The following is a 22,798-nucleotide window of genomic DNA, read 5'->3' as shown; positions in this document are numbered from 1 at the left end:
TGTCCGCTGAAACCAAAGTTGGACGGACTGTATTACGGAAATTCCGAAAGACTTAGTCCGCCAGACTGTCCGCTGAAAAAGTCCGCTGAAGCCCACACACGAGCGGACTGTCCGCTGAAACACGTTTCAGCGGACTAAGTTGGACGGACAATCCTCTCGTGTGTACGCGGCCTAAGAGTTTAAATAGAAATAATATATTAATTACGTTACCGACTCAGCTTAATTATAACTGGGGTTCCTGAAGCCTTAATAATAATAGAGAAAATTAAACCAGAGAGGTTTAATAAGGGGCTCTGACTGGCTCTCTATGGAGCCGAGTCGCACATCTCCGCAGCGGCTCCGGTGCGAATTGCACAGGAGCCCTGTGCATCTTTTGGTCCATTTCAGGTCCAAATTAAGCACAAAATTTGGGCTGAAATGATGAAGATACACTGGACCCCCTGCTGTGAGCCGCTGCGATCTGCAGTGTGAACCCAGCTTAAAGCGGAACTTCACTCTCTATATCAAACTTAACTATTTGCAATCTTTATGCTGCTAGTATTAGTAAATAGATAGGAAAGTATATATTTACTTGTTTAAAAAAAAAAAAAAAAATTTTGCCTGGAAATTACGTGTGTATAAATATATATCTATATATAGATATATATATCGACGTGATTCTGCGCAGCTGGCCCACACTGTAGTAGTAACACTATAGTGCGTGGTCGGCAAGTGGTTAAATAATAGTGGTTAAATATTCGACTTCTTTCAAGTCAGGTAACCCACACACTGACTGGAAATTTGTTCAGTGTATAGACATTTTAAATCCTTATTCTGCTAGCATTAGTAAACAGATAAGAAAGTATATCATATTTACTTGTAAACTTTTTTTAAATTTCTTAAGTTACTTCCCGGTTTCTGACCTAGACAAATGATGTTACACATCCCAGGAGTCTTTAGGAGGGAAGAATGTGGTTTTTGCAGCTAAGCGCACCTTCCTGCCTGCATGCCTGAGCAAAAGGCAGATGGATTCCGGAAAGTAAATGCTACATGAATCATCTGCCCCTATTTAAGAAGGCCACAGCCAGAAATGCTAGGTGGTGTTTGTCAAATTGATTTCTCAACAACATAAAGTATGGAGCCATGGATGGATGGTGGAGTTTGCTTTAAATCTTAAAAATAAATTAAATAGCGTTTTGGTTTGTGTTGCTCAGATAGGTGTAATTACGCTTTAAAGAGCAAAAGTTATACAGGAAAATTACACTGGAATAGTAGGTGTGTGAAGGAGTAGTGTTATTCTTACTATTCTGTAGTTAATGTTTAGCAATAAAAAAAAAATTCTCTACAGCTTTAGTTATATTACTCATCTGCAATGAAGTGTGCCCCATGATGTGCAGGCTACTGGATTCTGTGATAGAGGAAGAAGGAGCGGCGCCACTCTGAGTGTAGCATTTAAGTTACAAGCATCAGGTTTATTCGGTCATATTCAATTCAAATTTAAGTAGAAATAAGCAGGCATGAGTGTGTAATAAATCCGCGGGAATCCCTTCTGTCCAGCTGGACAGGGGTGATTAGCAGTCCTGGCAGCTTCGGTCCTTCTGCTCTAACAGCTGGCTGCCGACACTAATACTGGTCAGAACCTATCCCATAGGTCTGGCTTCAGTAGCCTATGGACTTTTCTCCTAAGGACACTTGGCGGCACAGTGGTGTAGTGGTTAGCACTCTCACCTAGCAGTAAAAAGGGTCGCTGGTTCGAATCCCAACCACGACACTACCTGCCTGGAGTTTGCATGTTCTTCCTGTGCCTGCATGGGTTTCCTCCCACACTCCAAAGACATGCAGGTAGGTTAATTGGCTTCTGTCCAAAATTGGCTCTAGTATATGAATGGGGAATTTGGATTGTGGGCTCCTTGAGGGTAGGAACCAATGTGAGTGTGCAATGTACAGGGATAGGGGTAGACACTCACTCAGGTTGAACTGGATGGGTCTTTATTCAACCTTACTAACTATGAAACTTGCTGGACTATTGAACCTTTTATCTTTTCTCCACTAATCCTGGCCACACTCCGCTAGCCATTTACCTAACGCTCCATATTTACATTATCTTTTGCTGGATTGTCTAGAAATCTTCACTGCAAGGCTGCCCTGTCCTCTTCTTTCTGTTGAGCTTCTGGTGCTGATGGGTACACACCCTCTCCTGCTCTCTTCTACATTGGGAAAAGTTATGTCACTGATTATGCTGCCTGTGGTACGGTTCACACTGATGTGATAATTGCTCTGACTGTGGAGCACTTGTCGCATCAGAAGTCGCACCCCAGTTGGACCCCATTTTATGCATTGAAACTGTTCTAATCGGTGCAACTTGAGTCGCTCTGACTAAGAGAAAGGTTCCTGCACTACCTTTAGTCTGACTTTGGTACGACTTGCATTGACTTCTGTCAAAGGATATCTAAAGTCTCTCTTTTTTTTTTTAAACAAACATGTTATACATAACTTCTCCATGCAGTTCGTTTAGCACAGAGATCCACCTCTTTTGGGGGTCCTCGGCGGTGCTGATGTCTCCTCCTCTCCTCGGGTGCCTCGTTGGAGAGCCGTTCTCCTTCGGGGCACTCGTGCGGGTGTGCTCCCGTATACTGCTGCTGCATCTATTGACACAGACAGCAGGACTCGGCCCCGCCCCGCCGGCTTCCTAATTATTGGATCTGATTGACAGTAGCCAATGGTTGCGCTGCTATCACTCTATCCAGTCAGAACCCCAGACACGGGCTGGAGCTGGTGTGCTCGCCCCGTTACTGGAAAGACCGGGTTCAGGCAATTAAAGGGGGGTCTGGGGGGCAGCTGCACCAAAGGAGGTTTTCCCCCTTAAGGCATAGAATGCCTTAAGGTGAAAAATATTGAGGGTTTACAACGCCTTTACAGAAATGGCATGCAAATCGTGCTGAAGTTGCAATTTGAAGTCGCAGGCAGTTTGAACCTTGGGCTGTAACACGATCTGCAAATGGGGTAAGAGAATCTTGTGACTGATAAAACCCTCCTCCATTCACAGGTCATGGAACAGGCAGTGTAATCAAAGAAACAACTTTTCTCAATGAAGGAGGGGGCATGTCCAAGTCAGATCATCTTTAGTGCAGCCAAGCCCTGAGGCCTGAAGCTGTTAACCCCCACAGCATGGGAAGTTCTTCAGCAGGTAGAGGGCAAGGAAGTCCTACAGTGAGGAATCCAGCAGCTTTCACATCATGGGACATATTTCATACATTCAAGGCAAGAATTGGGGCTTATATTTATTAGCATAGATATTATGCCAAAGGGGAGAAGAAAACTGACCTTTAACCACTTAAAGACTGTCCAAAATGAACTGCAGACAGGCAGCCGCTGCAGTCAAAGCCATGTACCCGTACGTCACAGCCTACATCCGGGTATCAAGCACGCACGTACATGCCCCCGCCCCCCAGCTGGCACCCGCTGTGATTGTACACAGTGGGAGCCTGTCACCAAGTCCTGGCCAATGATTCACTGGCCGGGACCTGCTGATCAGCTGTGTACAATCACAGCCCAGAGCTCTGTGTTGACATTGAACACAGAGCGCTGCATGCATGGAACAATCTCAATACTCATCCCTGCAAACCAGGAATGAGAAACTTAGAGATCTATGCCTAAAAGCAGCACACTTTAGACATATTACACATTGTTAGGCACACATTTAACTCCTTGATCGGACTAGATGTTAAAAGACAAGTATGGGAATCAGTTTTTTCCCAGGATCATACTCACCTAGGTGGATGCAGCATTGGTCTGATGGTGCATCTGTCCCCGGCGCCTCTGCACTAAGAACCGAGCGATCGAACATTGCCGATGGCTTGGTTCTCACAGCTCCTTGAGCAGAGAGCTGCTGACTGTCAATCAGCACCTCTCCGCTCCTCCATGCGCACTGGAGTGCTGAGCTGTGGAGGGGCGGGGAGCGGCCGTGTCTCAGGTTCTCAGCAGCTTGCTGAGAGGCTGAGTGGGGTATCAGTCCAGGCACCTGGTGGATCCTGACTTCCATTGTCACGATGATGCAGTGCCTGGACTGATTTCTGTGACATCAGCAGAGAGCGGAATTCAGTCCACTCTCTGCTGAAAACGGGTCACAGGAGTGCAAAACTAATAGCACTCCTGTAATCCATAGGAGAAGCCCAGCCAAATGAGCTTAGGCTAGACATCTCCTTTAACCCCTTACCAGACAGTGTCATTAGTACAGTGACAGTGTATAATATCATTGATCACGGTATTAATGCCATTGGTGATGTCGTTGGCAGTTAGTCAGTTTGCCCCAGTGTCAGTTAGTGTCAGATTTCCCTCCTCAGTCTCGTTGCAAGTCACTGATCACTGCCATTAGTAGTATATATAAAAAAAAAAAAATCCAGTATACAACCATAGTTTGTAGACGCTAGAACTTTCACACTTTTTATCAGACATGTAGCAGAATACATTTTGGTCAAAATTTATGAAGACATTTGATAATTTTATTTTTTTATTGGATATGTTTTATAGCAGGAAGTAAAAAATTGTGTTTTTTTTTGTTTTGTTTTTGAAAATTAAAAAATTTTGAAAAAGTGATTTGTTTGTAATTACGTGAAATGAGATGTTATGTTCCCCTGTGTGGGACCATTTTGCTTATTTTCTTCAGGCCTATATTTTGGCATTGTTTTACTCAATAAAAACAATTGTACCCAATTATGCAATTGGCCATTATACTAGCTCAACGTGCCTCCTGGAACATAATTCACACATTACCTATTTCATTTTTTTTGACCAACCTTTACTTTGCTATTAATAAGGCTTTCTATTCTGCCACAAACGTATAAGATTTACTTGGCAAATATTATGATTTCGGTAAATGTCTCCTTTACATAATACATCACATATCTTGAAAAAATTCTTGTCATGAAGATATGAAACCTTTAAGTGATTTTTAAGACATTATAGCGACATATTTTACCTGTAGTCCTGGTTGTTCCCAGAATAATGGGACAGATCCCCTGATCTGAACGAAGGATGAGACATCATTATCATCTACATATATTGTCTATAAAGAGAAATAAAATAATTATCAATGGCTGTACTGAACTGTTCCACACCTGATGACATAACTAGGTAAAGTATGATCATTTATTGTACAGCAGGATAAAAAGCCAAAAGATTTTACCCAGCTTTGCATCAATCAGGCTACAGAAGGGCAGCGAGGACTAATAAGAACAAAAAATTTATATATACAAACATGTCGACTTCTTAAGAAAGGAGAGAGGTCAGATGATGCTGCATGGGGGGATATGGGGGGATAAGTTATCGTGGAACTCCCTGGGTAGTTCTGCAAGTGTCAGGGCTGGGCTCAGCCTTTCCTTCTCTGAGCTGGCCGCTCAGATGTCAGCTAATTGCCAGATCCCATCTCTATCCACAGTTACTCAGCTGTTGATGATATCTTGCTCGTCAGTCCTGCCTACTTAAGCCGCCCAGTCCAGAGGATTTCTGCTTTCGCCCTGGTCAACATCCCAAAGAAGATTTCCTGCTTTGCTGTTTTGCTGACATCCCTTCTGGCTCCAGATCCTGTTTCACTACTACTAGAGCAGCAGGAGCCAATGGAGCGGCCGCTGGACTGACTATATGTAAGGGGTGCTGGGGTGTGCTGCAGGGTATTGATGCTCACTGCTGGGGGATCTATTGTTGCTGGGGGTGGGTCTTTTATTTCTGAAGGCTCAGTTGTTGCTGAAAGATCTACTGTTGGGGGGGAGGGGTCTATTGTTGATGGCTGTGCGGAGATCTGTTGATGCTGCCGGGAGTCTATTGTTGCTGGGGGGGGGGGTTTGTTGTGGGTTGCTCCATTGCTGTTAGGGGGATCTATTGTTCCTGGCTGCAGAGGATCTATTTTACTGCTTTTCTTGATATCATTATCAAATTCCATACAAATTACTTAGCAACACAAAATGATACTTTGTTCTGTATTGTCTAAAAGGGGCGCTACTGGAAGGTGGGTAGAGGATGGAACCAAGGGATGGTGCTCGGAGGTGGGTAGGGATGGATAAAAGGGGTGACTTGGAAAGGGGGAGTTCCTGCACCTATTGTCTGAGAAAAAAAGCCCTGGTATCAGCCAATCAGGAGGGAGAGTCCTGAACGACCGAGGCACTCGTGTACATCGCTGGATAGAGATGGGGCTCAGTATTAGGCGGGCTGAGGGGGGCTACAACACACAGCTTTTTTTACCTTAATGCATAGAATGCATTACAATAATAAAAAAAAAACCTTGTGCCTTTACAACCACTTTAAGGTTGTTCACCTTAATGCATTCTTTGCACCTTCTGTGATGCAGCTACCCCACCCCCCTTTTCCTCAACCGAGCCCATCTGATCCAGAAATGTGCACGAGTGCAGCGGCTCCCGCCACTGCGTTTCCTCATTGGACAGATTGATAGTAGCAGGAGCGATTGGTTCGAAATGCTGTCAATAAAACCTGGCGACATGGGAGCAGGGGGGGCAGGGTCTAGTCTCGTTGTCTGTGTCAATGGACACAGCAGCAGGACTTAGGAACTAGCACGCATGGGTGTCCCCAGGGAAAGCTGCTTTTCCTGGGGGCTCCCAATGAAGAGGAGGGGCCTGGAATAATGACGGGGACCTCAGAAGAAGAGGATTGGGGTTGCTCTGTACAAAACTATTACACGGAGCAGGGAAGTAAAGGCATTTTTTTTTTTTTAAACAAAGCTTTATAACCACTTTAATAGTGGTGTGCAGACCTTTATTGCTAATTACATAAACAGAGGCTTATACCAATGATATGCATGTCATGAGAAGAAGTATGCCACGTTAGTATGGTGCTTATAGAAAGTTGAGGATGAAATGACTGCCTCTAGTACTTAAAAGAGCAAGCTAACCTTTCATAACATGTTACACCCATATTCAAGGGGTAACATGTAACATGTTATGAACAGACGTAAAAAAGGAATTTGCATTTGTTAGCCGATAAAATACTGTCTGTTGATCCCATCTCCTTATACATGTAGTAAGACCAATTTCCTCAGAAAAGTGGGACTTTGGATCACAGACAGAGAGAATATAGAAAAATAATTGGATTTTTATTATTACATAAATAGACAACTCATAGTGAAAAGCACAATACAAAGCATTGGATAAAACCAAGACATATACATTAAAACACAGGATTGAAAGACCAACTATGAACGAAAGCCCAGATTGGGGAGATTCTTCTTTACTTCCTGTTTTCCGGCCAAAACAGGAAGTGAGAGGAAATCCTCCAAAGTGAGAGAATCCTTGGTTGTCACCAGAACTAGTTTCCATATTGGAAGATTTCCCCACTATTACTGCTCTTAGGACAACCCAAAATTTGGGATTTTCTTTCATTTTCAGTGATAATGGTAAACATGAAAATAGAGAGGGTCAATATCCCTAACACAGACAACAATAAAAATCCAACAGGTGTTCTAATCTCCATCCACTCTATCCAATTTAGTTATTTGAAAATATAACTTTTTTTTTTTAAGCAGAACTCCAAGCAGATAAAAAAAGACAAATAACTGCAGCTTTATATTAATGAAGAAATACGTAAATGTATTTTTAAAGTTTAATGTATCTGAATTGATCTGGATCAAGCTTTCCAAATGCGCTGTACAGCAAAACTTAAAGACTGAGTGAGAGCAGCACAAGGAGCCAATGAGTTGTGCTGATGTGCCAACAAGATTTTTTTTTTTTTTTTTTTTTTTTAAACTTGTGCAGAAAAATGACTACTCTCCCACTGTGTCAGATAAGGCAGTGATTTATGGCAGGGCTGTGCAAATATCACAAACTGGATTGAGGAAAAAAAAAAACAAAGCACCCATATACTGTATGTATTTGATGTATGCTGTGTGCCTGGAGTTCAGTGTTTACTGTATAAAGGGATATAAAGGCTTGGGTTCGTACTACTAATTGCTCCCGATATACTTTGAAAATTATATCATCAGCATACCTTATTTCTGCAGAACTTTCCTGCATTATTACTTTAATATAATCATACCATACTGCAATGTTTCAGAGCCCCACAGGACTTAAAGGCATGTGTAACTTTTGGATGGAGTCCTGAAAGTTTGATTTTGTGCAAAAATAAGGATGAATAGTCATAGGTCGTTACAGCATCCACACAATTTTTGCCTCTGGTATGCGATGGCAGAGCCGAGTTAGACTTATCGGTAAATCCTTTTCTGAGAGTCTTCCAGGACAGCCCATGAGACCTAGGGCTCCTCCTACCAGGACAGGAAACACATTAACCTCTACCTGATAAAAGGGCGGTCCCCCAGGCCCCATGTCAGTATTCTCGAGAACTGTAGGACGTCCCTGTAAAACATATGCATACTACAGACTACACATAAGTTCAAGACAAAACCGGGTGGGAATCCGGCTGTCCTGGAAGACTCTCAGAAAAGGAGTTACCAGTAAGTCTAACTCAGCTTTTCTCTAAGCGTCTTCCAGGACAGCCCATGAGACGATGAGCCAGAACTTACCAGTCTAGGGAGGGGCAACTGCCTGAAGGATTTTACGACCAAACACCTGCTCCTGAGTAAATAGGAGATCCAGGTGATAATAATTAATGAAGGTCAAAAAACTGGACCATGTGGCAGCCCAGCAAATTTGTTCCGGTGAGGCTCCAGCCCTCTCAGCCCAAGACGCAGACAAGGCTCTTGTTGAGTGTGCAGTGACAAAAGGCAGAGGGACTTCCCTAATTTTGTAAGCTTCAGAAAAAGCATGCTTTATCCATCTATCCAAGGTGGATTTAGATTCATCCTTTCCCTTGTGTGCTCCTGAAAAGAGGACAAACAAGGCGTCTGTTTTTCTAAAGATCTAAAAAACTAGATTTTTAGATCAGACGTGTTCAGATTTCTCCTGATCTGAACACATGGAGAGTACACTTTTGGCTTTGGGTCGGAGTGTATCCCCCCAGATTGGAGCACCTGTTGGTCTGTTCCTGCTATACCCTGCTGAGTGGCTCCTGTCCATACTCAGAGGATCCAGGAGGTATCGAATACTTACCAGTCCCCGCAAAGGGCTTAATCTGCCTGCGTTTATGACCTCGCTCTAGAGGAGGTCCATCTGTTCCGATCAGGGTTCCTATATAAAGTGAGCTAGATTCCCTTCTGCCCATGATAAAATCTCCTGGGTGACAGACTGAAGTATTCAACGCCTCATACCTCCCCGTTTGTTGAGGTACGCAACCGTAGCAATATTGTCGGATAGAATCTGGAGATTGTGATTCCCGATTTCTGTCTGAAATGCCTGCAAGGCTCTCTGAACCACGAGAAGCTCTCTCTGATTCGATTAAACTCTTGCTTCCTTTGAGGACCATTCTCCCTGTGCCATTGTGTTGCTGAGGTGGGCTCCCCATCCCGAGGAACTTGCACCCATTGTGATTGGACCATGGTAGACCTCTTGTTAGGTACAGGTGTGTCCTCCACCACCACAAGCTTCTTTTTACCGTGGAGGGTAACAAGGCCCTTGATTCCAGTGAACTTGCGTCTCCGTACCAGTTCCTTAGTAGAAACAGCTGTAATGGGCATTGATGAAATCTTGCCCATGGCACTGCGGGAAAGCAAGAGGTCATCAGACCCACTGCTCTTGAAACCTCTCTCAGTGAGACTGACTGATTGGTCTGTAAAGCTGACATTGTTTCCATCATTTTTGAGACCTTTTCCTGCGGGAGAAAAACTTTTTGGTCTACTGAGCAAAATTCGTACCCCAGATTTCACTTTCTGGGCCAATATTAAGGAAGACTAGAGATTGAAGAAAGTCCTTCACAGTGTGGAGATCCGCTTACAACTTTTGGTATGACTCCGCCACCACTAGCAGGTCATTCAGGTAAGGGATAATAGTTATAGCCTTTAACCTTAGAGGAGCCAGTACCTCCCCCAACACTTTTGTATAAAAGTATAGAACAGATCGAAGGGGAAGGCTTGAAATTGAAAGTGCCAAATCTCTGTTCCCATCTTGACCACTAGTCTCAAGAATTTTTGGAAGGCTGGACAGATAGGGATGTGCAGATAGGCATCCCTCAAATCCAAAGTGGCCATGAAGCAGTTTGGGTAAAGCAGGTTTTTGATTGAGAACACCATCTCCATACGAAAGTGCTTGTATCTGATCGAACGCCCATATTTTCCTGACGGCTTTCTGATGACAAATATATGGGGATAAAATCCCTTGCCCTGATCCGACCGGGGAACCGGGATCAGGACCTTTTGATCTAACAAGTCTCTAATTTGTAGACCCAAGGCCCATGCTTTTACCCCATTTTGGGGAGGGAAGGTGACCAATAATCGCTCTAGTGGCTGGAAAGAAAATTCCAGTCTGTACCCATTAGTCACTAGGTCCAGGATGAATGGACTTGAGGTGACTACTGCCCATTGTGGGAGAAAAGCCCTCAACCTTCTATATTAAGTGTCATATAGATAGCCTTTAATAAGTCATCTATATCTTCCAATGATAACTTATACCTCAAGCCCCTTGCGGATTCTTTATCCCTGGGCCTTGTACCTGACCCTGATTCTTCTGAAGAAGATTGGGCAGATCCAGCTTCAGCCTCAGAGTCTTCAATCTCCGCACTCTGCTGGGGTGGGCTAGGACCGGGTGAAGTCCTAACTGGAGAAGGACCCTCTGAGGGAATCTGAATTTTGTCAATTCGAATTTTAAATGAGCTAAACATGGACGTAAGCTCATCTCTAACAGAAGTCAGCATTTTCTGACAGGAAACTACCGGTTCATCCTTAACTAGGCTGTTTATACACGTGTGGCAAACTGCTTTGCTCCATGAGGAGCTCAATTTGCGTCTGCAAAAAAATCAAAAAAAAAAAAAAAATTTCCTTTTTTGGTGGCTGCGCTTGGGCCTTATCCTGAGTCTTGGCATGCAAGAGAACAAATGACCCCAATACATTTTCATACACTCCATAACACTCCATGCAGGAGTGAAGGAAAATGTGCCCCCTTTACCTAGTCCCTACTGGTTACAAGGGGGAAAACACTCACAAGATGTGCAAGCAAGCAAAATACACTTCAGGCTTACCTGTGAAGTGCTGGTGTTAAGGCCTGCTTCCACTGCCTGTGCAGGTATCGCAGAGGAGTCCATCCCGCCCCTGTAGTGGTCCGCTGCCTCTGTTGGGTTTCACTGTTTTAAAAAACAGCCTCCCAGCGTCCCTGTTCATGCTGATTTTAGAGACAGGAACGAACGTCTCCGGCGCCCACTGATGACATCCCAATCCCCGGAAGTGAGCCCGTCGGTTACATCCTGCAGGCCAGCTAGGAACGCATAAGTTCCACGCCCCTTCACACGCGTGGCTTTCTATCTTCCCCTGCACACTCCAGTCATGCTGTTTAACAGGGAGAGAACAGCAGACTGCCACCATGCGGCTTGCGGACCGAAGCTCCGACATACACCGCGGTGCTGCCATTCCCCATGCACTGATAACAGGGACAGCAGCCACAAACTTACACCCCTGGTGAATGTGCTGCTCCGAGACAAGGAGAAGGTAGGAATACCACCCCCAAAACACCATAGGAGCCCTGCTCATGAGACCTAGGGAAACCAATTCTCCCATCTGGAGGAAACACAAATACTGACATGGGGCCTGGAGGACTGCCCTTTTATCTGGTGGGGGTTATATGGTTTCCTGTGCAGGTAGGAGGAGCCCTAGGTCTCATGGGCTGTCCTGAAAGACGCTTATAGAAATATATTGATGTGAAAATGCACTTATAAAGTTTAGTTTTAGCAGTTGGGCCATGGTCATTAACCTAAAGTAGCTGTAAACCTCAGACATGAAATATGAACAAAGCATATCCCTCTATGGTGTGTACTTGTCTCAATTAGGAGCACTAAGTGTCATTTCTGTCTGATGCTTTGTTCCACTGCTATCAGCATGAATCACTGACAAGTTTTCCTGACACCAAGAAAAAAATGGTTACAGGGGAGGGAGCTCCAGCTGATTAACAGCCTCAGTTCTGTTCCTGTGAGCTGTGTGGAGGGGGTGTGTCCCTTTCCTCTAATTAGCTCTCAGAGCTCTCCTCACTGAGCTCTGCAGTGTGTAACTTCATCTCTCTATCCCCTTTTTCTGGCAGCTCAGACACGCTTTAAAAATTCTGAAATTTGAAAATGGGAAAAAATGCCAGTGGTCTTCACCTGCAAAACCATTCTGGTTTTGGAGGCCATCTCATTATTGCCCATCTAGTGCACCTGTTGTTAATTTCATTAACACTAAAGCAGCTGAAACTGATTAACAACCCCCTCTGCCACTTAAACTGACCAGATCAATATCCCAGGAGTTGAATTTGACTTAATGCTTTACTCTGAATAAAAAGTGTTCCTTTAATTTTTTGGAGCAGTGTATTTATCACGTACCAATTTTCTGTTCATCGTCATGCACCATTCTATTTTATGAAAGGGTCAGAAAATCAGAAAGAAGATCAGAAAATCGTTTCACTTTCAAATTGATCGTACAATGATCTGATCATTAGTACACAGCTTTTGAGAGCCGATCCCGACAGTTCATTCGATCTTATCCGATGGGACATGCATGAAAATTTCTTGTACCACATCAGATCTAACCATTTGCATTTAATCAGTACAGTTGTCATTCGAAAATACAATTCAAATACACTACAACACATTACACCACTTCCAAATTTTTATTCTGTTGTATGAAAATTTACGTGACTTTAGTAACTTCATTTTCTATAAGAGATGAGCATTCAAAAAAAAAAAAAAAAAAACAGATGATAATTCGTCCGATAATCTCATCCTATGTACCAGGCATTACACATGTTCGGGATCAGTGATTCAAAAAGTATCGCAACCAAACAATCAGCCTAACAGTCTGGCAACTAGTATTTTTTAGAAGAAGAGGTCTACACCAGTGGTCATCAACCCTGTCCTCAGGGCCCACTAACAGGCCAGGTTTTAAATATTACCTTGGGGAGATGCAGACTAGAATACTGCAATCACTGAGCAGTAAATGATATCACCTGTGATGTATTTTAGTTATCTTGCAATCCTGGCCTGTTAGTGGGCCCCGAGGACAGGGTTGATGACCACTGGTCTACACTACATATTTATCACATACCAGTTTTCTATTCATCTTCATGCACCATGAATGGGATTTTGCTTGTTGGGTGTTTTGGAACTTTTGAGATGAGCGTTTTACGAGCTGAAAAAGCTCAGGTGTGAATGCAGCCTAATAGAGTACCGGATGTCCAAATAGCAAAGTGAACACTATAAAAAGCGGGTGTGAAGAATAATATACGGCACAGTGGTGTAGTGGGTAGCACTCTCGCCTAGCAGTAAAATGGGTTGCTGGTTCAAATCCCAACTACGACACACATACCTGCCTAGAGTTTCCATGTTCTCCCTGTGCCTGCGTGGGTTTCCTCTGGGTACTGCGGTTTCTTCCAACACTCCAAAGACATGCTGGTAGGTTAATTGGCTTCTGCCCAAAATTGGACCTAATATATGAATGTGAGTTGGGGACCTTGAATTGTGGGCTCCTTGAGGGTAGGGGCCGATGTGAGTGTGCAATGTATGTGTGGAGCACTGTGTAAAATTGATAGCGCTATACGGGTACCTTAAATAAATAATAATATACCGTATATACTCGAGTATAGGTCGACTCGAATATAAGCCGAGGCCCCTAATTTACCACAAAAAAACTGGGAAAACTTATTGACTCGTGTATAAGCCGAGGGTGAGACATGCAGCAGCTACTGTTACAGCTTAAAAGAGTGGAAAAGAGGGTCAACAATGCCCATCTGCAGCTGTATAACTCCCTGTGTCCATCCCTGTGACCATTGCAGCCTACCTGTGTCCTATGCATGCCTCCGTGTGCCAATCTGCAGCCTCTGTGTGCCATTTTGCACCAATCTGCATGAATAAAAAACATACGGCGGCCATGCCATTCAAAAGCCGCACCTCTCCTCCTCGTCTGTGACAGACGGCGGCCATTCCACTGTTCAAAAGCCGCGCCTCCGTCTGTGATAGGCGGAACACTCAATTTCCCAGCAGGCAGTGGTCCGCCTATCACGGACATCTTCTCATCCTCGTCCGTAGTATGAGGATGAGCGGATGTCCGTTATAGGTGGACCACTGACTGCTGGGAAATTGAGTGTTCCGCCTATCACAGACAGGGAGGCGCGGCTTTTGAATAGTGGAATGGCCGCCGTCTGTCTGCACGACACGCTGATCGGGTAGGCAGACGGCGGTGACTCGAGTATAAGCCGAGGGGGGCACTTTCAGCCTAAAAAAAGGGGCTGAAAATCTCGGCTTATACTCGAGTATATACGGTAATAGATGTGTATCTTATTGAGAAGCAATGTACAGGGATATGGACAATTGTAGACATGCACACACACTCAATCAGGTTGGACTGGTGTCTTTATTCAACCTTACTATGTAACTAAGTATGCAATGCACATTATAAAATAACAGTTTTTTTGCTCGCAAATGATTGGCTGATTAAAGTGAAAACAGCTTCATCTTATTCACTTTGTGATGTGAACAACTGCTACCTCTTTAGTAAATCTGCTGCAATGTATTTAGGTAGGAGATCACCAAAAAATGATTACAATGTTTAGAGGCTGAACACTTACGCCCTATTTACTCTTTGCAATATATGCTTTTTCTGAGACTCTAACATGTGCTCATACTTTCAACAATCTTTCTAATCCTTTTTGCAAGTACAAACTTTGCAGCATGTTTCTTAGAAAAAAACGATGTGACTTTTGACACTATCTCAGTTATTTTCTTTTTCCTCCACCACTACCAAGGTATCTGAGCAGACAATTTGTCAGCTATTTGCTGAAACCTGAAATGTCTTATTGTATGCAGCATTTCAGCTATTAGTCTGCTTGGGAAGCAATTGGTAGGAATATTAAAGGACATAAGTGATTCTTGTAATAAAGGTTTCTGTTCATGTACATAATAGGTTATGAACTACATGTGTAATCATGTGAAAAGATAAGATAACAATATGATTCACCATTTGAGTATAGAAACCTTTATATGTTATGTGTAATATACAGAGGGAAAAATACATAAGCACAATCCGCACAAATCTAAAGAGAAACAGACCTCATGCTGCAGGTGATTCTTTGATTTTTTTTTCTAAAATAATACATTTATCCTCAATTACAAACAAAATTGCGCCAAAAGGTATAAGCTCACAACCCAACCACATCCTTTGAGTTTATAATATATCTGGAGTAGATGTAAACCCTATCGACCCATTGACTTCTGTCTGCTCTGGTGCGTTTCAATAACGTATGCATGTTATATTGTGCATGGCCATGAGTTGCATTAAAGAGGTTGTAAAATCAGTGCTCTCAATTACTGCCAGTCCCTCTGCTATAACAAGCTATACTACACAGTGTATGTGTTTTTTTTTTTTTTTTAATTCTGCAGCTAAATACCTTTTTTCACATCGCCAATGTGCGTTCATGTGTTTGCCCGCCGCTCTCCTTCCCCGATCTAAAGACTACAGTGGGAGGGGCTGAGATTCCCCTCTGATGTCAGCCAAGCGGTCACATGATCGCACATCGGTGATGTGAATTAAGGTATTTAGCTGCAGAATTGTAAAAAAAAAAACACATACACTGTGTAGAATGTCTTGTTATAACAGAGGGGCTGGCAGTAATTGTGATCACTAACTTTACTGCCACATGGAATAGCAGCAGGAGGGGAGGGGTGGGTTTGTTTATCTGCTCACCCACTAGGAATAGGCAGGGAGGGAGGGGTAGAGGGAGAGACTCTAAACGCAGCGGGATGACGGAGACATATAAACTGACAATGGCATCATCTATAAGCAGCGGCGGCAGCTGGTGAAGTTTTTTATGCCCACCCTTTTTTGAAGCCTATTAGAGCCTTAGGCTCTAATCAGGTGCTTAAAAAAAAAAAAAAAAAAAAAAAGCACCCCCTCTCACTCCCGCCATAGAAGTCCATGCGCTCGGCGCCTTAAAAAGGGGCTGGGCGCATGGATAGAAGGTGGCGGCAGGGATGGGGGGGAGCGTTGCCCATGCGCCCACAAGGCATGGACCACCACTGATCAGCAGCCATGATTACTATGATCAGCACACCTAGAGGGACACAGGAACAGGCAGGATCAACCAGATATTTTGCAGCATAGAAAGGGACAAATGACACCGCACAAGCACTATTCAGTTTCACATGCTTTTTTAGGGTTACAACCTCTTTAAGGCTCCCTATTCATTTTGAATGGGCTGCTAATGAATCAGTACAATACTTGACAATGCATGGACTGGCACCACCAGGAGTTGAGGTGCATTGCACAGTTGCATTGGGATTCAATTCAAAATTAACGACAAGGCAAAGCAACACACCAACACACATTGGTGGACAACATTGGTGTAATGCAGCGCTATTTATTACTGCGGCCCTAACTGGATAACATCAACTCCTGTAGACTCCTTGCCACCCTTTCTTATCTACATATACGTATTGCAGTAATGGCCGCATAGTATTTCTTTTGGTGGGTTCCCTAATGTGGACTACAGTGGACCATGCATACCTAAAGCTTTAATTTAGGTATGCATATTTATGCATTGTTACATTGGTCCAGCTTGAATAGATGTATGTATGCAAATATCACACCTGGAAGATACCTGTGGAAACAATCATTGTAGTAGGCACCCCTACCTACAGTGATTGCTGCTAACTTTCGGGTCCTCTGCCAAGCGGCTGCCCTACTAATTAGTGAACACAGGAAGTTGCTCGCTCAGCGCAGGCCCCATTCAGAGAACTGTTCTCATTTTCTCAATGAAAGCAAAGTGTTTGCTGATTGGATGTGGTGGCGATTGTGATGTCAAAACCCTGCCTCTTCTCCACATCCAATCAGAAAGTGCTTTGTATTCATTGAGAAAATGCAAACTGTTCTGAGTGGCACCTGTGCTGAACAAGTGACTTCCTTTGTCTACTAAAAAGCAGGGCAGCCACTTGGCACAGGACCCAGAAGCTAGTGGGGATCACTATAGTAGAGGTGCCTACTACAGTGATTTTCAGCTTCCACAGGGATCTTACAGGTATGACACATGTATACTTACCACTGATCCAAGCTGGACCAATGTAACTAAGCAAAAATATGCATACCCGGATTTCAGCTTTAATGATATGTTGAACCAGCCACTTGTAGTCTTCTCTGACCCATGTGAAAAAGTGACAGGAGCACAACTGGGTAATAGAGCATCACATAGAAAACAAAGCAAACACTAGACCGCCTCATTGTGCTAGATTTTAAAAAAGTATTGACCTGTACATTCATTTTATATCATTAATTGTGAAAGGAAAAAGTAAACAATACCTGTTCGGTTTCAACAAAGTTAGAAACATGTCCGTCATCATCTACTCCACGGATGTGGAACCTGGCACCGGCACGTACACTGCTGATACGGGAGATAAGGCAAACTTTGGCTTTCCGATGGGAAGCATAGACAGTACGGATTTCTACCCCACCACAGATGACCTTCAACAACCAGTCAGAGCAGCTGACCTGATAGTGTTTTAAAGGCACGTGCAACAATCTGTTCCTGCAAACACAAATACATGCATTAGCTGCATTAGATCACAAGCTTCACAAGAGAAGAAGAAGATAAACCGTAATTGCTCTTTGTTCGATTTTCACTCTGGCCGGCATTTAATTACACCCTTGAGTTGGAAGCTAGATGCTGAATTTCAAATGTGCTAATGTGTAAAAATAGGAACACATCGTTATGAATGTTTAAAAAAGCAGAATAAAATAATTACAACATTTCATGGTTTTACCTGGGCTTACCCACTTGCGCTATCTTTCCTAGAAACATGCCCACAGGGTCTCATGCTCAGTGGCAGTGTCTACATAGCTCTTTGCCCAACCACTTTTATATTTATCTTGCCTGTGCCCTCCTGCCACTTCTCCCTTCATCACAGCTGGCACTAAAATCAGTAATAGCATCCTGGGAGATCAATGACATCATTGCCTTTGGTCATATGAAAGCGCTCAGATCCACCAACTGGCTACTAGGTCTGAGAATTGTGAAACGGGTCACATGCTCCCTCATGCCAGTAGTGCTGGGCAGTGTCGCTGTCTGCCACATAAAAGTGGCTGGGTAGTGTCCCTGGCTGTAACAGATGAAGGGATGACAAGAGAGTGCAAGGTGGGTATAAGGTGATCAGCCTTGGCTAAGACACTGCCATTTTGTCCTGCATGAACAAGGTGGCATTAAGGGGGATTTACTAAAACTGCTATATACAGAATCTGGTGGCTGTGATTAGTAGCCAATCAGACTCTAGGTTTTGCTGTCAAAGCTTAATTGAACAATCTGAAACCAGAAGCTGACTGGTTACTGCGCACAGATGCACCAGATTCAGAGTCTTCCTGTTTTTCCTCCTGGCCAATCATAAGACCCAACTGGCTGAGAGGAGAAGCGACTGTATTGGCCGGGAGGCACAGAGAAGAAGCCGCCCGCAACCTGAATGGGGTAAGTGTGGGGCAGATGGGTGGACAGGCGAGGGTTTGTTTGCCAATCGATGGGGATTTGACTGACCAACCGGGGATGGTTGGTTTGCCCCCTCCCCCCCCAAAAATAGAGCACCAGCTGTCACTTTTCATAGACACCCATAACAATCTTTTTGAGGGCCTTAGAGAGCTCTATTAATCTTGCCATTATGTATTCACGCATACCAAAGAGGACACGTGTCCCTACATTTAAGATTTTTGAAAAAAGTTCCCTTAGCATACTACTTTAGGAAGTTCTAATCATGGTCATGTAATATCTAAAGCAAGCTGTCAGCTTCCATCACATAGCTGGTCCAGGCTGGGGAAAGATTGCAACCATAATCATAGACCATGGTCGGGATCCATCCAGAAGCCTGGATCGGCAATTGGTTCAGCTTCTCATTGAGCTGCTGAGAGCCTCATCCTGCTGCTCCTGCCCCCTCCACACCCCAGCGCTCCAATTAGTGCGTGGATAAGGGGTGGGGGGCAGAGCAGACAACGGTGACTGATAGTCATCAGCTCTCTGCTCCCTGAGCACTAATAACTGAGCGATCAGCAGTCTTTGATAACTCGGTTCTCAGATTCATAGCCTGCTGGGGACAGTTGCAGTATTGGTCCGATGAGGTAAGATTAAAAAAAAACAAAAAAAAAACACAAACTCCACTTTTAATTTTTCCACATAGCAAATCTAAAATCATTTGCCATGTGGACAAAGAATTAATACATTACCGTACGTCATTTGTTTAAGTATGTTACCTTTATCTGTAGTCCCAATGTTCGCCTGTTCAAATATGTTGAACAAGGTCGACAATTTCCATGGAGTTTATTTACTTTATATTTACTTATTTACTTTATTACATGACTGTTTTTATTCTGGGCCAGTGACTTAAATGGTGTCAGTCTGTAGTCATTGAGTTTCGCAACAGGATCAACATATCAAGCATACAACTAGGAATTTAGGAAATGCATGTGCATAATGTTGCAGTCACCTGGACAGACAGGGTTTTTCACTAATATACTAACTGATCAAAAAGCTTAAAGTGGAACTATGCTCACCTTCAGTCCAGCGATGCGGTGTCCCGGAGCTACACACCAGCTCCTGATATCTTTGAGCAGCTGGTTTCTGGGTATTGATCACCAGCCGCTTTCATTTGCCGGGCCGACATGACGTCACTCCCACACGTGCCGTAGCTCAGTCAGCTTCGGCATTGCCAAATTTCTAGTGAGCTCACTGTACAGGAGCAGACAAGTAGGTAACGCTAATACAGAAGAGACAAAGCATGTTTCTTCTGCATTATAAAACGTGCTTGTTCGCCCATTTCTTATGTAAAGTTCCACTTTTAGAAGACAGCTTGCACCACAAACTCTTCAATTAGCTCTGATTGTTGGCTCATCAATTAGTCTGATGGCTCATGTCAGAGCCAAAGTGTTTCATGAATAGGAAGAAGACGACTAATTTTACAAATAATGTTTCTCCTGAAGAGAATTTGTGCAGTAATTATAGACGGAGATTGACAACCATTAGTAATTTAAGATTAAGATTATCCTCTTTTTAATAAGCTGACAACACTACATGATGTGCACTGGAATAAGAAGTTTATTTTACGCTATTAAGTATTTAAGAATCATCTTTGTGGTTAAGGCAAATCTTTTTTTTGCATAAAACCTTAGTTCTCAAAGTTTTCAAGGATGCATAATAAATCCCCCTTAGAAATTAAAAAAACTGTTATTCGCCAGCTTTATGTTTTAAGCCAATAATAAATGAGAAATACTCAGTGGGAGAAAGTGAAGGAACATATATGTAAACTATCTTTTTCCCTTCCATTCAAACAAAGTCTCCCTAAATGCATGACTTTGGATCTGATGGTATCTGTTTACACACACCAACACAAGTGAAACCAAACTAGGAAAGAGATACGCGATTAGTCATTAATGAGTAACATCCAGATTTACTTACAGTACACCTTTTCAAATGTGTAGTGGTGTGTTTCCATCCATGTATTCAATATTTTATGCCACTTTCTTAAGCTTAAAGTCTATGCACTGGAAATTTTAAAGGGGTTGTAAAGTCTCGTTTTTTTTTTCTTTAGAATAACAAACAAGTCATACTTACCTTCTCTGTGCAAGGGTTTAGCGCAGAGTGGCCCCAATCCTCCTCTTCTGGAGTCCCCCAGCGGCGCTCGTGGCTCTTCCCCGCATTGAGTGCACCTGACAGAGAAGCTCTTTCAATGGGGGCACTTGTGCGGGCGCACTCCCGAGTCCTGCTGCTGCGTCCGTAGACACAGACAGCAAGACTCGGCCCTGCCCCTGGCTCTTGCGTCATTGGATTTGATGACATCAGTGGGAGCCAATGGCTGAGCTGCTATCAATCTATCCAATCAGGAAAATAAAACATAAAATATGCTATAGCCAGCAGTGCTGATCAGTGTATTCTTATGGGGGAGAAGCTTCCCTGCTGTCATATTTCAATAGCTCAGTGGGGAGGATTGCCCCATCCACATAGAGTGTGTGGATGAGGCAATCGAGTCGTTTTTTTTTTCGTTTAACCCTCTGGTTGACTCACATACGTATGGACTGCTTTACTACTGGCGCATCCCTGTGGCCTTAACATCCAATAGTAAGGTGCATGAGGAGTGGGTCAAAGTCCAACACCCGTAATTTGGTTGGTAGATTGCATTACAAAGTACCCATCGTAATCAGTGTGCTCAAACTCAAGCACTGCAATTGGTGTCTACCTCCAAGTACCACCAAAGAAGCACTTTAAAAGGGTAGGTGGCAGCAATATATTTCTGCTATGTTACATTGTTTGTAATGTTAAAAGGAAATTGCTGTTGGATTGCTGCCTGCATATTGGCACTTTACCAGCCATTATAAAACAGGAATTGTGACATATAAATCAGGATCTGGTGATCTTATAGGAAGTTTCATTCCAAAAGCAGACAATAAGGTTTCTAGTAAATAGCACAATGCTTTGTTAAATCTGTGCTATGTTGTAGCAGCCTAATAAAATACATTAACCGGTAAGATTTACTTTGCTTCTTACATATTGCATGTAAAATGCCATTGTTTCTTTTTTAGAGAAACAGATATACATCATGAGAAAACTGTTGAATGTCTAAAATTTGAAGACATTTACTTAAAGCAATATTAAACCCAAAAGCAAAAATGTCTTATATTTCAGCTTACCAATTCTTATGGCCCGTACACACAGTTGGACATTCCGACAACAAAATCCATCGGATTGTTAGCTCAAACTTGTCTTGCATACACATGGTCACACAAAGTTGGTTGGAAATTGCGAACGGCAAGAACACGTTGATGTACAACATGTACAACGGGGCTATAAACGGGCCAGTAGCCAATAGCTTTCGTCTCGTAATTTATTCTGAGCATGCGTGGCACTTTGTCCGTCGGAACCGTCTATGCACGATCAGAATTTAAACGATCGGATTTTGTTGTCAGAAAATTTTAGATCCTGCTCTCAAACTTTGTGTGTCGAAAATTCAGACGGAAAAAGTCCGATGGAGCCCACACACGATCAGATTTTCCGACAACACAGTCCTATCGCACATTTTCCCTCAGAAAGTCCGACCGTGTGTACAGGGCATTACATGTGATGGCTGCATTAGTTTGCGTTTTTAGGCTCGCTTTCCTTTATTTTCACCTGGTGATCTTTCCAGTAAGTCTGTTTTTTGTTTTTCAACAGAATAAACTGTACTACAGATTAGCAGTTAGGGGCTTGAGAAAAAACATTTACCCCTTTACTTACAATGATCAGTTTTTATTTATTCATGCAAAACCTTTATCCCAATAGGAAAAAAATGTCTGTAACTGCTTATTAAGTGTGAGATGGAGTGTGGCTTCAGATTGTAAGTAAAGCAGCTGCAAAACAGCTCACATATACATAGTTTATCTGTGTATTTAGTTCTTTGCCTTGAGTTCTGCTTTAGGCTCGGTACACACTCCTGCATATTAGGATCCAATTTGTGAGACTCAAAGTCACAAGACATGCGAAATGCCACGTATATGAAAGCCGTTCTAATTGACACTACTGAAGTTGCTGCAACTATAGGAAAGGTTCCTGCACTACTCTGATGCGACTTTAATGCGGCTTTAGTGCCAGAGAATGTAAAAGTCCTATCAAAGTCACATTAAAGTCATATAAAAGTTGGACTTCAAAGTCACACTGAAAATCATGTGACTTTGGAGTCGGCTAATGTGAACCGAGCCTTAATATTTGGGCATAAGCAGATTCTTTTTACAGTATGTGCACAATATACTTGG

At 43.2% G+C, this 22,798-nt stretch overlaps 1 protein-coding gene across 1 annotated transcript in view; it reads right to left on the bottom strand.

The window, feature by feature from the left end:
- The window catches only part of SYNJ2 (synaptojanin 2), a 203,928-nt gene that overhangs the window by 106,797 nt on the left and 74,333 nt on the right, over positions 1-22,798 (bottom strand). The window contains exons 4-5 of the mRNA XM_077486270.1: positions 17,342-17,567; positions 4,958-5,044 (exon numbers count right to left, since the gene is read on the bottom strand). Of these exons, the coding sequence (XP_077342396.1) occupies positions 4,958-5,044; positions 17,342-17,567 (313 nt within the window). The remainder of the gene's footprint in view (positions 1-4,957; positions 5,045-17,341; positions 17,568-22,798) is intronic.

The sequence above is a fragment of the Lithobates pipiens genome, unplaced genomic scaffold (genome assembly GCF_037356315.1).
Source record: "Lithobates pipiens isolate NorthernLeopardFrog02 unplaced genomic scaffold, aLitPip1_a1.2 Scaffold_18, whole genome shotgun sequence".
Lineage (NCBI taxonomy): Eukaryota > Metazoa > Chordata > Amphibia > Anura > Ranidae > Lithobates > Lithobates pipiens.
This window is presented reverse-complemented; position numbering and strand designations above follow the sequence as displayed.